At 41.1% G+C, this 14,553-nt stretch overlaps 1 protein-coding gene across 1 annotated transcript in view; it reads right to left on the bottom strand.

Annotated features, from left to right (window-relative positions):
- Positions 1-14,553, bottom strand: part of itga8 (integrin, alpha 8) — a 63,395-nt gene that overhangs the window by 28,389 nt on the left and 20,453 nt on the right. Inside the window, exons 10-13 of the mRNA XM_079562333.1 lie at positions 12,438-12,494; positions 11,565-11,617; positions 11,289-11,494; positions 7,414-7,608 (exon numbers count right to left, since the gene is read on the bottom strand). Of these exons, the coding sequence (XP_079418459.1) occupies positions 7,414-7,608; positions 11,289-11,494; positions 11,565-11,617; positions 12,438-12,494 (511 nt within the window). The remainder of the gene's footprint in view (positions 1-7,413; positions 7,609-11,288; positions 11,495-11,564; positions 11,618-12,437; positions 12,495-14,553) is intronic.

The raw sequence follows: 14,553 nt of genomic DNA, 5'->3' as shown, positions 1-14,553 counted from the left end.
GCAGCTGTTGTTGGTATCGGCACCACCACTTTTGATTGTTGACACTAATTGTAGGACTGTATTATGATTATCTGGAATTCTTCATCCACTCAACACATCGACTTCGGACACAAAGGACACTTTAGGAATTTTAATGATGTTTCAATCTGTTACAAAGTCTGGTATCTGAAAAATAACGGGGAACAACTATTACTACAAGTAACTAGCGAATACTGTACACACATAACTGAACACCGTAATCATGTTTGTTAAATTATCATATGAAACTATGCAAAACAATAATTAACTGTCGAATATATCATTTTACCCACCTCATACACAGACACAGACATTTGCAACTGCCCAACTGAAGCAAACTGTAGGGATGGGCGGATCTATACCAAACGGCTACTTTTTAAGTATCGATATTGGGCAAAAAGTATCGATACGAATTTGCATATGTAAAAAGAAGGTGTGGCAGCAATTTTAAACATAAAAAGACGATTTACATCTTTGTTCTGAGCCAAAACAGTCCACAGCAGCAGGGGATTGAACCAAGCCAGCCATATCATTCTGTTTTAGATTTTGTTACTCATTAAAGTATTAATTTTACACTTTATGTATTTAATTTCACATTAACATTGTTTAATTAACCAGTTAAAGTAATATAATTTTAATTTGCCTATTAATTATATAAAATAACCCGTTTTAGAAATACATGCACCCATATATAATGACCAGTATCGGTATCAGTATCGAGAAAAATGACCCCAAAAGTATCGGTATTGTATCGATTCCAAAAAATGCGGTATCGCCCATCCCTAGCTAACTGACTGCTCAACTATAGTGCTCCGGTGCCTAGCAACCATAAACTCCTCCCACCTGGTCAACTATAATAGAGATTTTATAACACTTACAGTAAACAGGCTGTACTCATGTGGCATCATTTTCATAGGAATAGAATAGAAATCTGTGATACAATTTGTTTAATCTGCAAATGTTTCAACCTGGTTTATTCATATCTCAATCATTTGTGGGTCCATCCACACAAAACAAAAAGTAGCAAAGAGTTCATGTCTCTGTCAGCACAAATGAAAAATAATATAAAATCATTTTGTGAAAATAGTATCAAAAAGGCATGGCAGAAGCAAAGTTTGTGTCAGATGCCATGTGATTAATTTGCCGTTGAAATAGTTTGTGGCCCAATGACTAAGGTTAAAACATTTGCGGATTTCTGTTTGGACATGCCACAGAATCCTTTCCTTCGCCTCAAACTTTAACTATGGGCTCTTTATGAACCCAGCCTATAATAGCAAGTCTGCCACCTTAGACGGGCTCAAATACATGGGCTGCACAGGGTAACTGATCTGCTCTACCTGCGTGTGTCTGCTGTGAAAACATAAGCTCCATGCAGAGTTTAGACAGACTGTCAAACTGTCACTGGCCCTGCGCTCTCGACTGTCTGTTTGGGGACTTGCCTCAATGAGTACAGGCCAGAGGTCAATGGCACTCTACGGAGAAGGGTGTTGATTTTTTACAAAGAAAAGAAAAGGCTTTTTGATGTTTTGATAGCTTTTTAAGATACTGCAAATATCAACCTGAAAGTAGTCCAGGATCTCTGAGGTCTATGCAAGAGACAAATCATGCATTATTGTGGCATGTCTTGGTACAAATTGGCTTAAGTGGCCTTAAATGTAAACTGCATGCCCATTTCGGACTATGTTTATACTCTCATTAGTGGCAGGCATGCACAGCCATCGCTAATGTAGTTTGTCTTATCCCATAATTTAAGTTCTACTTTGAAACAAAACATTACATTGAGCAATAACTCAGCTGTCCGTGGCCCGACCACATATTAGCCCTAAATCAAAGTCGGGGAAACTTTTAGATATGTTTTTACAACCGCTTTCTGTTGGAAATATCCAAAACGGACAAGATGAAGTGCACATGTAAAGTTGTATTTCAAAATGAGCAGGATTTTTCAATAAAATCAGACAGTGGAAAGATTCTTTTTAAGAGGACAAGAACAACTCTGCAATATTGAATGAAGCCAATTAAAGACACCTGATATCTTTAACTAATCTATTCCACTATACAAAAAGGTACAATACCGCTTCTTTACTAATTAGAGTCTCTGGAATCATAAAACAAATAAGTAGTAGTGTTATAAAATGCTTCCAAAGGTATTGTTTAAAGGTACACTGCGCAACATTTTGGACTATACTGTTGCAGGCAAAACAAAACATGCTCCTAATGACCAGCTCAACACAGACAATGCTGTTACTGCAGTGTGTAATAAAAGAATGGACTTGGATGAGAAACTAACCTGTTAAATCTCAAATTCTACTGCCTTTCGTCACATCTCCGTGGAGACGAGCTGGAGACGTACCCTCTCCCGGTAAAGTTTACAGTCATATCTTAGGAGGGTTGAGCCTCATAAATATTAGTTTGTACATTTATGAGGTATTTTTCAATGATGAAAATATCTGTCATAAAATAAAGGGTTTAGTTTGAATTGTATTTATTCGGTAAAATTCTACGCAGTGTGGCTTTAACTGTACCTTTTGTTAAGTCTCTAATGTTTAGAGCTTGGCACCTTCTTATTGCCCTGAACCAGCCTAATGACACCTATAGTCTGCACCAAACAGGTCCTAAACCACAGTCCTGGACACACCTCTCTGTCTGAGACTTTCCCTGCCAGACTTTGTGATTGACAGGTAAAACAGTCACTCTGGCCTTTGACCTTTTGGTTGGGCCTTAAATTCACCTTTTGGCAACTTGACCCCTTCGAATACTGATTTGACCTCAAATCCACTCTGGCCTTGAGAAAGCATCATCAATCTAGGTTTGAAAACATGAGTTAACCTGTTCAGGGCTCGAAATATACTTTATGCTCACTGGGCAAGTGGCGAGTATATTTGTCAAAGGTCATTTAGTGGTTTATACTCTACAAGCCACTGGTTATATTTTATGGAATACGTATGTAATATTTCAACAATAGTATATTCAAACAGATCCAAGTACATTTCAAGCCTAATTAATGTTAATGTGCTGATGAAGAAAAAAGAGTTTGCTGCCAAATTGCAAATCCAAGTACAATGTGAAGTCCAGAACCTACTGTATGTGACACAGCTCCTATTAAGAGCAGGAGCTGGCCTGTGCTTAAGTGTGTGCCGTGGCGGTAATGACATTGACTGTTGACAGGGGCATATGGCCGCAGTAGCTGGCCCCAGACGCCGGGGCTTTCATGAGGCTGATCAAACCCCTCTGCTCCCTTTGAACCGTGTGACTTTACTGCTTCACTAATGACACACCAGACGCGCTCGTCGCACTTCCGTCACTCCCCGCTCCCTAATGACAGACGACCTGCGCGTTGTGTGGGTTTATAAGCACCGAGGACTCCTGTGCCACCCTCAAGTTTTCACTGCGCTTCCTCAACAAAAACCCAAATATACCTCCGAAAACCTGTAACCAGTCAAGAGTACAACGGTCTATAATGTGACTAAACGTTCCGGCAATTAGAGGATTTCCATTGGGCACTGGTGGAAAGTTGTTAGATTTACGCCACTAATTAACTTGCAACTATTAATAGCAACATGTTGGTGTAAACCCTCAATCGTCTTTTCCAAGATAGAAGAAGGTCTTAAAGCTGCACTACCTGGATTGCTCCGTTATCAAACCGTGAAAGTTATAGGTAGTTGAGTAAAAAGCCTCAGCTGTTGCCTAAATGTGTTTCTTGCTACTTCCTGATTGTTCACTTGAGTTAATTAGAAGCTCTTCTCAGTTGGAGTTCACAGCGAGACACAGTTGAGAGACGTGAACAGGACGGCCACTGCTAACACTAGCGCTCATTTAGCCTCTGACTTCCTGATTCGCACTGGAGGAAAATGCACTATATTTAGACACACATCAAGTGTCTGCTTTTCTTTCACAAACGCCCTTATTGGTGAGAGTCAAAACATCCTCAACACAAACACAAACACCCAGAACAGACTCAAGCCTTTCCAACTCACACACATTGAGGGAACTTTTAGAGAATCATTCATCAGTCACACGTTTTTTTGTTAACTCGGCTTCGAATCACTGGACACCACAAAAAAACAGCCGCATTACGATTCGCCCTTAGAGTTCAGGATCGTGATGCCATATCGCTAAGCATCATGGGATTTGCAGCAATAATAAACTAATGGAGATTTTACAAGGTTAGATACTGGAGCTATTGTTCACATTAAAACATTTGTACACTACTGTGGTGTTTTTACCAGCAGTGACTCAGCAGCTCACAGAGTTGTTTCACGGCTTTTAATTACACTTTTTATATCATTTTTTTGCTAATTTTAGTCAATGGAAAATGTTTGCTTGGCATGACTGAACTGTGGCATCAGGGTGAAATCCATCCATCCATCCATCCATCCATTTTCTTCCACTTTTCCGTTTCTGCCCAAATCACATTGCACCAGCCCCTAATGGCTCCTCCTGCAGATGGTGTGTCCACGGAAGGACGGCCTCACGGTTCTAACCGGGCCCGTTGGTCTCTCATAAGGGGCTTCTGAACCGCTCTGTGTCTGACCCGTCACCTCGGACCAGTTTGCCATGGGAGACCCTACCAGGTACACGAAGCCCCCGACAACAGAACTCCCAAGATCATTCGGGCGCTCAAACCCCTCCACCACGATAAGGTGGCGGTTCCAGGAGGGGTCAGGGTGAAATGTCTTGTTAATACTGTATTCAAGCAGTAATCATGTGTGGACACCTGCTGCATAATAATTTCCTTCGGGACAGTAATAAAGTTGAAACTTGAACCTTGTAATCAAACTGTGATCCTTCAGTCACTGGATAAATGCTTACTTGTTTAAAAGCTGAAATATGAACTCACAAAACTACATTCTGAACATCTTATCTTGTAAAGTTTAAACCCTATTAGACCACATTGAGAAAGTATACTGTATATTGTTGTTTGTAAAGAATATTGTGCTGCCTAAATAACTGCAGCCTTTTTGTTTTGCCGATAGCCACCTTTCTAAAGGCAATTTAAATTTGTTTACAACCCGATGACCCACTACAGTCACGGTAATTTGTCTGGTTGCAACTGGAATTTGTTGGAAAAAGGGAACAGCAAAAGATGGTAAAATTAAATATCGCTGTGCAACTAGTTAACTGTGGCAAATACTGAAGAGAAAAGAGAAACAAGTCAAATTCTGCTCTAGTAATAATTTAACACTTCCTCTTCTTCTGCCAGTGAAAGCTCTTTGTGTTAACCTTGTTGTGCGTCGTGTTTGCACAACGGGAGTGGGGCCAAAGGGAAATAATTCTTTAAAACATCTCATTTGTCTCCTCTGTAGAAGAACAAAGCCTCAGTAATAGATGGTGGCTGCGTGCGATGGAAAAAAGACGGTTGTAAAAGTGGTTTCGCATGCCTTCTTCTTTTCCAATGCGCTTTTTTTTCGACGTAAATTCTCCCGGGCATACACTGTTTCACACATATTAAAAATCTCTTCTTGGCTCCGAGCAAAGTGCATGTCAGGGTAATATTTTGTAAAATCAGAAGTCAGAGGTGTGTGGAAAAGTCAGTAGGTGGTGTAACGCACAAAGCCGCGGCGTGTAATTTGATTGAAGGTTTGCTTGGTCTGCACCGTTAAGAGGATACGCTTTGGCCTCCAGAGCTGGCAGACTGCGAACATAAGGATAACCTATTATTTAGCGTTTTCTTGAGTAATATAAATCTCAGGAGGATGGACACAGCGTCGGTATATTGGCACTCTCTCCTGCACCCTTTCTTGTTGTGATGAGTTTAGCAGACAAAGGGAGGTTTCGCGAAATGTTTCAAAGACTGCAATAAGATGTGTTGGAGGGAACTGGAAAGTGGAGGAATGTGCTCAATTGGCGACCTGAGCACTTAACTTGGCTTTAGCTGCTTTTACCATTAGTAGCCTCTGTTTGTTTGATATTAAATAGTTTGATTTATTTATTTTGCACACATGCAACACTAATGATCTGAATTACTAGCAGCAGAGTTGTTTGCCCATTTTTAACTCACGTAGCATTGGCTCGTTTACATGTCAGATTTGGAACCCTAACACTGTAATACAGGTGATTTCAAATGGTGAATTAAGTGCAAGATCAGGTAACAGGCAGCAATCTCCCTCTCTCTTGGTACAGCTGCATTTTTTGCATTTTTCTGCGAACTGGATTAGTGGTTTCTGTGCTCCACATTGTTTTACTGGATGCTATTGTACGTCTTTGTGGGGATTGTTTTTTTTTTACTGCAAAGAGTCAATAATGGTCCTGAAGAAAGCAGCTTTTTAAACGTTTTTCTGAGACACTGAAGAGGCACCAAGAGCCTCCCACACCTGCAGCACAGTCGAGGCGTCACAAGAGGCGCAACAGGAAACAAGGAAGGGACAAACGAGGAGGTATCCGGGCAAGACTCACAGCTAAGACACACGTGCCTTCTGTCCCTACTATTGTTCTCGCTAAAGAACGTTGACTGGAGAATAAAACAGATGAACTGCTAAGATCTTCCCAGAAGATGTTGAAGGACTGTTGTGGTGCGGAGGGAGCTGCGCAGGAGGAAGAGGAAGGAGGTGACCAGTGCAGGACACCATGCTCTGAAACAGGGACTAACCCAGGATCAGAGGAGACTGAAGGTAGCCAGCCAGGTTTCCTCCGGGTGCTACGGTTTCCCCAACCTCCAAAAACATGTGGGTCAGGTTGGCCCTCAGTGGCGGCACGGCTCAGTTGCAGCGGCTCAGGACTAACACCTGAACACTATTTCGTTGTACGGTCGCATAATGACAAATAAAGTACATAGTTATGTATTTACTTACAAGATGCCCACAAAATATGCTATTATTCAGTAAGAACTATTTAGCATCTGTCTTGATAACAGACCTCTTAAAAGTGCCAGGAGAAAGAAAGCCTACAGTAAATGGCTTGTTTTGTAGGCTCCACCTTACAACTATGTAAATATAATAATAACATCCATAATCCAAACTTATTATAAATAACAAAAACTATCTTTAAAAGGCAAATAAGTATATATAGTTAATTTACCATGTTGTAGCTTTCTTGTTTGCACTCAGCATATTGAGCCTTAGTGGCAATAGTATAGTAGCAATGGTCAGTGGTAAATAGCCAAACTAATATAGTGTGTTTCCACCTCCAATGACACTTAAAGCGTTTTTCAATCAACGCACCACTCACAGACCCATTATCATTCATTTCATAATGTGAGTGTGAATGGCTAAGTGTGTTACCCATTGACACAACAACATTACACACTATAGAGTGCATTGGGATTGAACCGACTGACCTTTAGTAGGTGAATGCCACAAACTGAGCGTCTGCTGCCCATTGGTAGTAAACACAGTACCAATAGTAAGAGCAGCTGCAATAGTAGTAGTAGTACTAATTTCTTAGAGTAGCAGTATTTACCAGGATACTGATTCCTGTCCAGGTCTTGTCCTCCTCGTAGAGTGAACCCGAACCCTGGCAAGCCTCCACTCTTGGTCCTGGCCCTCAGCTCTTGGCTCAAGCTCAGGCCGTGCGAGGCGGCATCTTTGTTCCCGTTGAAGATGAAAACTCGTCCTCCTCTGTCATCTCCTCCGAACGGACATCCCACCGCCACGTCTAAAAGGAAGGACCGAAAGATGGTTTGGACATCAGTTTATGGTTAAGGCCCCTCTGAGGAAGGAGCAGAGGAAGCGGCAGGTAGCAACAGTCACACAAGATGGGGAACAGTTTGACCTTTATTTACAGCCACTCAGGGGAAGAACATCTTAGTCATTCGAATCCACTTGAGCTCCGTACTCACACTTGAGCAAGTGTGAGTACGGTAGAATATCACAATAAGATAAGATAAGATACTGATCTCACAGTGGAGAAATTCACTTGTTACATCAGCTACATCTCATTGTGGTGCAAAAAGTCAGGAAAAATGTGCAGTCAAAGAACAGGATGATGTTCAAATAAGTAATAGTAAATAGAGGTCACTTATATACAACAAATAAAGAAAATAACTTTAAAGGGGGCAAAAATATGCATAAATATTTAAACATAATTACAAAATTGAACAGAATATAACATGATATAGTAAAAAGTCGTCGTACAAATACAGTAATAATACATAAACCAATAGTGATAGCAAAGGTTCACCTTTTCATCTAATGTCAGTTTCTGGTCCAGGACAAAGGAGAGTGAGTTGCAGGCCGGACAGAAGACAGACAACTCTATACTTTGACCCAGCTAGAGACCAAACTGAACTGATTCTCTAAACAAAATGATACCCTTTGTGATGGGAGAATACTAGTGATTACAAAACCCATGGTGACACTAACAGTTCGTGGACTTCTGTGTCTCCTCCTGCTTCTACCCACTCTGCTGCTGTGCACCGTCTTGGCAGCTCCTAATCTGAAATTGTGCTCTACTGTGATAATGAGGTCAGCCTTTCAAACCAGCCCTCAACACTCGACTGTGGAAAAACTCCTCTGGTCAGTGTCCACATAAACAATGCCCACACATCGCATGCACAATGATGATTCATGGAGGAACCAAACTGCACCGATTTACATCTTTAATTCACCTGTCACCGAATGAAACACTGCGCTTACATTTACATCACGGCACGAGCCTGTTTATTTAGCTGTTTACGATCTTATATCCAAGCGCCACACTGCGCTCCATCACGCATTTGCGCTTCAGGACTGTATCTATGCAAACACCTCTAGACATCCTGTTTGTCCCGGGACCCCCTCTCTTTGGGCCTAAACAACTAGTTCCACATGAAGCAGATTGTGGGGTAGGGAGAGGATAACTGCAACCATGTGTCTATGCAAGTGTATACATGAGCCAATGAGCGAGAACTATGAGTAGAAGCAAGAAAAAATGTTCAAATAATGTGAAAGTCATGGATAGCAACAACCTACGCAATGCGAGCGAACAGGATCACCCACTGTGACTAAGTGAGGCCAGCGCCCCTGCCCCACTCACGGGACATCAGGCTGATTAAAATTTAAAACCAAAAAGAACCACGTGCAAAATTAGATCATCCTAAGTGACAGGACGGGTCAGTTGACAGTCAATACAGCCGTGAAGCAGAGAGGAAATGGGCTTGTGCTTTGAGGACGTTCCTGAAGCGGGGGGTGATGACAAAGACGCGAGCGGTACCGTGTCATCACAAAGAGATTTATCTGTCAGCGATTGTGCGCGGACACAAAGAAAAGGCAGACGGATATATCTGTTAAGAAAAGCCAGATCGCTACGCTTCCCTGGTGGTGACCTGATGCAATGCTGGAGGGGTGCATGCATTCATTTGCATTCAATAAACAATAGTGCATGAGAAAAAAGCACATAGGAAAATGCTACACACATCAGAGAATGGCTTTCAGAGTACTGCCAGATGTAATGATAAACTATGCAACAGCACCAAACCACTGCTGTACACTTCCTATTGTATTACTACTAGGAAATAAAGCTGTTTCTTCTGAGAGCTCACACTTCCCTGTGATTGGCTGAATGAACTTGTCACTCACTCAGAGAACGACTGAGGCTGAACAATAAGACGGTGAGCGGTAAAAGTCGAGGTATGAAGTATAAAGTAGAGCACACATTTACTTCAGAAAATATTTTTTCCCTCCACATCAACACATACAGTGGGAGGAAAAAGTGAGTAGTGGAATTTCTCACATTTCTGCCTAAATTAGTCATAAAATGTGGTCTGATCTTTATCAAAGGGGAAGCTCTTTAGAGACAAACTCATAAATCAAAGTTGAAACTGTCAGAAGGTGTCCTGTCTCCTGGGAATGACTGTGTGGCTTGTCTGCTCGATGGCCACAAAATAACAGTACAAAGTCTTGTTTTAAATGCAACTATAGCCTCAGAAAAACAGTGGGACGAAAAAGTGAGTACACCGTGAGTACACGCCTAAATTGGTCATAAAATGTGGTCTGATCTTTATGAAATTCACGAGAATGATTAAACAGTGTCTGCTTGACCTACTACCACCCAGAATTTTCAATTTATCCTATTTTTATTGGCCATAACATGTAAACATTCACAGGGCAGGGAGGAACAAGTGAGTACACCGACTGAATCTTGCTGAACTGCAGCAGTTTTGTAAAGATGAATGGTCTCATCCCGATCGTTGTGAGCGTCTAATCTACTACAGAAAAGCAGTTAATGCTGCAAAAGAAAGATCAGACAGCTATTTAATACAGAGGTTCACTCACTCACTCTTCAACATTGGTTGCTGAAAGAGCTCTTGGATGCTCCACAGCACAACTGTGAACATATTCTGTTCAGCGAGATTCAGGCGGTGTACTCGCTTATTCCTCCCTGCATTGTGAATGTTTACATGTTATGGCCAATAAAAATATGATAAAATGTAAATGTTTGGGTGGTATTAGTTCAAGCAGACACTGTTTAATCATTCTTGTGATTTTAATACAGATCAGATCACAATTTATGACCAATTTAGGCAGAAATGTGATAAATTCTAAACGGTGAACTCACTTTTTCCTCCCACTGTATTTCTGAGGCTATAGTTGCATTTAAAACATGTCTAAGACTTTGTACTGTCATTTTGTGGCTTGCCATTGAGCAGACAAGCCACACAGTCATTCCCAAGAGACAGGACACCTTCTGACAGCTTCAACTTTGATTTATGAGTTTGTCTCTAAAGAGCTTCCCCATTGATCCACTGGTTATTGATTAGATGGTTAAATCCTTTAACGGGGTGAGACGCAACACATAACAACACCTCACCGGGTCCATTAATAAATCATGAATCGATTTGGTCAAAAGATCACCAGATGTGCACAAAATTAATTTATTTTTAACCTTCTGGAGTATTTCGGAGTCTGGACGGCTGCAGCTTGTGTACATGTGTGCGTGTCCTTTCTTCCAATCAATTTGAGGATAAAACAAACACTCTGAAGAGGAATGAAGTCAGGCTGCAGGACAAGCTCCCAGATGATTTTATCTTGACGCACATCTGGTTGGTTAAAAATAACTCACTGCACAATGCACATGTGGCCTTAACCCCCGACGATCACAGGTTCACACAGACAACCTTTCATCGCCGCACTTCCTGATTGGCTGAAGAGGGTTTTAGCGTCTCTCAGGGCAGAAGCATCTGATAGGATTTCCTCAGCCAAAGACAAAACAGTCGCCAAAATCGCAGGAAACAAGTCCAAAGATTAGTCCCTCATCAGTCGAAAACGCTAACCATGTGGCCTCGGCTACTCACAAAGCTCCAGCATCTCATTTGTAATCATTTATTCTTACTTGGATTGTTTTCCACATTTTCTTACCGTTGTATCCGTCCTGGTTGACGTCTCCCATGGGTGTGATCGCAGTGCCGAAGCGTCCAAAAGTGTAAGTCCCGGTGAGGGCGACTGGTTTGGTGAATGAGAGCGGGCCCAGCTGCAGATAGAGGTAAACTCGGCCAACTTCTCTGGGCTTACTCTCCATCTCTCGCTCCATGTAGAGCGGTGCTCCCACAAGCACATCATCCATCCTGGGACAAAATGAAGGCAATACAAGACAAGAGTATTTGAGGCGGTAATTGAAAAGGATGCGAGACTTACCCATCTGCATTGAGGTCAGTCACAGATATGGAGTATCCAAAATAAGACGCCATCTAAATAGAAAGAAAGAAAGTTATACATTAACTTGTGCATAAGGTTTTGAAAAAATGACTTATTTAGAAAGATAACATCAGTTACATAATTATCATTTAATTTCCGTGAAGCAGCAGCAATTTTAATGAAGAAATCGGAAGATATATTTAATTTTATAAGCAGTTAACAGGAAGTGACATAGATAAAGGTAAAGCTCCATAGCAGTTTGACTCATTTCCCATTGACTGAACGTGGTTGGCATGGCAACAGTTTAAAATTGTTTGCCTTCATCTATGTCACTTCCTCTCGGTGTCCGATAAGGAAGTGAAACTATAAACATCACAAATATGGCCGAACTAAAGAAAGCTGGGTATAATCTTTGGCAAAATCTTAAATATAATTGCGTTAACTATGTTTTAGCAAAAAATGTGTCTAATGTGTCATACGCACTTTGATCAAAAGCACGTTTATTCAAAAGCAATAACCCATTTAAAACTCTCTGTACAGCAGATGTTAGATATGCAAATGATCTGCCTCCTTCAGGAAATCTAATTGACTTGCAATAGTTTTCATGCCTGAAAACATGCAATTCAATACAGCACTTTTCCCATTCCCAATTAGCATTAAAGCAATTTTGTCAAAGCATTGAAATGACACGCATTGTAAAGACACACTGTAATCAGCTCTTTGCAATTCGTAATACTTTAATCATTGTTTCGTATAAAACACAAGAGCTGATTTTTTTTTTCTCACGCCAGAATTCATAGTCGCATACAGAGGTCACGTCTCCAGCCTTGGCCTGCTACCAGTCCTTCAGTCTAAATATGTTTAATTACGTACCTGCTCCCCAGAGAAGTTCATGAGGAAGGTCATGTTGGTAGAGTTAATCATAGCCACCTACAACAAGCAGAAACAAACTTCAGATCATTCACGGCAGTCTACGAGTCGTGTTCTAGAAATTGAAGTCATCATTTCAGATCGACGACAGGGGCCTGCATGACTCTCGGGGCAATTCAATGTTTTTGAAAGAAATAGGCAGAACGGAAAATCCACAAAGGTTGAATCTTACTCTTTTTGGTCATAGATTGGGTCCACAAATCTTACATATTACAAGACCTTTCCACTGCCAACAATCGTGCCTTTGTGATTGAATAAAGCCAGCATAAGAAATATCTCACATAAGATTTTGTTGACAGCGCAGATTGAATTTTAAATACAGTACAAAACATCTGCACTGTGATAACTGAATTTTACCACTGATTTCTGGACTTTCATCAATCTCAATGTTTATCTATTAGATCTTTGGCGTATTAAAATGACACATGTACAAAACCGATAAAAAAAAAGCTTTGTTCTTTGACCAATGTGACAAATAAAGAATGCGAAAAAAATCGACACAAAACTTTATCCAACTGCGTTACGTTTCAATAGCCTCCCCCACCCCCAGCATCCACTTTGGATCTTAAACATTTCCCCCTCGCTCCCCCCCTCCTGCTTCGGGTCTGGGGAAGAGGGAGAGAGGGGGGAGAGAGAGGGAGAGAGGCTGAGAATTCCTTCATAAGACCTAAAATAACAACCACATGGAGAGAGCCGCGGGCTACATGCGAAGACACACACACACGTACCGGGACGCGGCGCGCTGACCTGCTCACAGATGTCTCGAAGACGCACTAAATGGGGATAGACTTACGAACACAGTCGCTTGAAGATGTGTAAACACGTATATTAGATCGCTTGGTTAAATGTGACTTTGCTGCACTTGGAGCTGTCAGATGGGTCACAGGGGAAACCCAACCAGAATTGACTATTGTTATGTAAATGTAGACTATGACGACATCGAAAGTGGTGCTTTTACATATTTGAGTTAACCTGGCTAACACCAGGCTGCTGTGTGCGCTCGAATTATTTCGAACTGCACAACAGCCTGGAGACCATGGCCCAATTTTCCGGTGGATTTGGGAACCAATCACAGAACGAGGAGAGACGGCAAGACGATGACGCGCTATTCGAAAGCTTGTAGTTTATTTACGGATAAAAAAAAAAAAGTTTTTTTACGGATCCAACATGACAGCAGCAGACGCGATGCTATTGTTCGATCAAGCTTTAGACCTTGTTCTAAATAATTTAGCTCAAAAGTTTACAGCGGATACGTCATACGTCATCTCATACGATGATACGATTGGCTGTGGCTACGTGCAGACGCATGATAGACTTTTTTTTTTTTTTCGTATCGCCCAATAAACGAGTATGGACGATCGTAAACCACACCTCTCCTACGAGAAAATGAATTGGTGGTCCCCAGACTAAATATCACTTGTGATTTTAGTCTGGTGTTAGCCAGGCTATATTTGAGTGACATTTGAAGAAATTGTAGGAGCAGTTTTGTTAATCCACTCTTTTACATGTACAGAGTAAGTCTATGAGTGACAAAAGCTTTAATATTAAATGATTTGAACGACTTGCAACTTATATTCCAATTTGATTGATTTACTTTTTCTTCTCTTTCGTGGTCAGTTTCTACGAAAGACAAGGATTTATGCAATATTTTGTGTTTGGTCTATCAGATCATGTTTTGGCATCTTTGCAAATGCCCATATATGATCAAGCAGTTGAGGAGGAAAACAAAGAGGAGAAAAATCTAGATTTTCTATATTTACTCCAAAACTACTTTAAAGGGACTATACAGAGTTTAAAAATGTTAAAACTAAGTATTTTCCTCAACCCTACATGTTCCAGCAACGTCCTAATGTGTAGAGCCCAGACCTGTTCACCACAACTGCCTCTAAAATCCTGCACTCACTCAAAAAGTTGTTACTTCGGGTCCGAAGTGCCGTCATGCACGAGTTTAATATAGAGACTGCAGTTACATATAAGACCTGAGGTGGCAGTAGTGAGTATAAAATGACCAACTTGCATCTAGTCTCTTTAACAAATGCTGAATTATGAATATAGTTTT

The sequence above is a fragment of the Gobius niger genome (assembly GCF_951799975.1).
Source record: "Gobius niger genome assembly, chromosome: 8".
In the NCBI taxonomy this organism is placed as follows: Eukaryota; Metazoa; Chordata; class Actinopteri; order Gobiiformes; family Gobiidae; genus Gobius; species Gobius niger.
The sequence above is the reverse complement of the archived record's forward strand: the minus strand, read 5'-3'. Positions and strand labels throughout refer to the sequence as shown.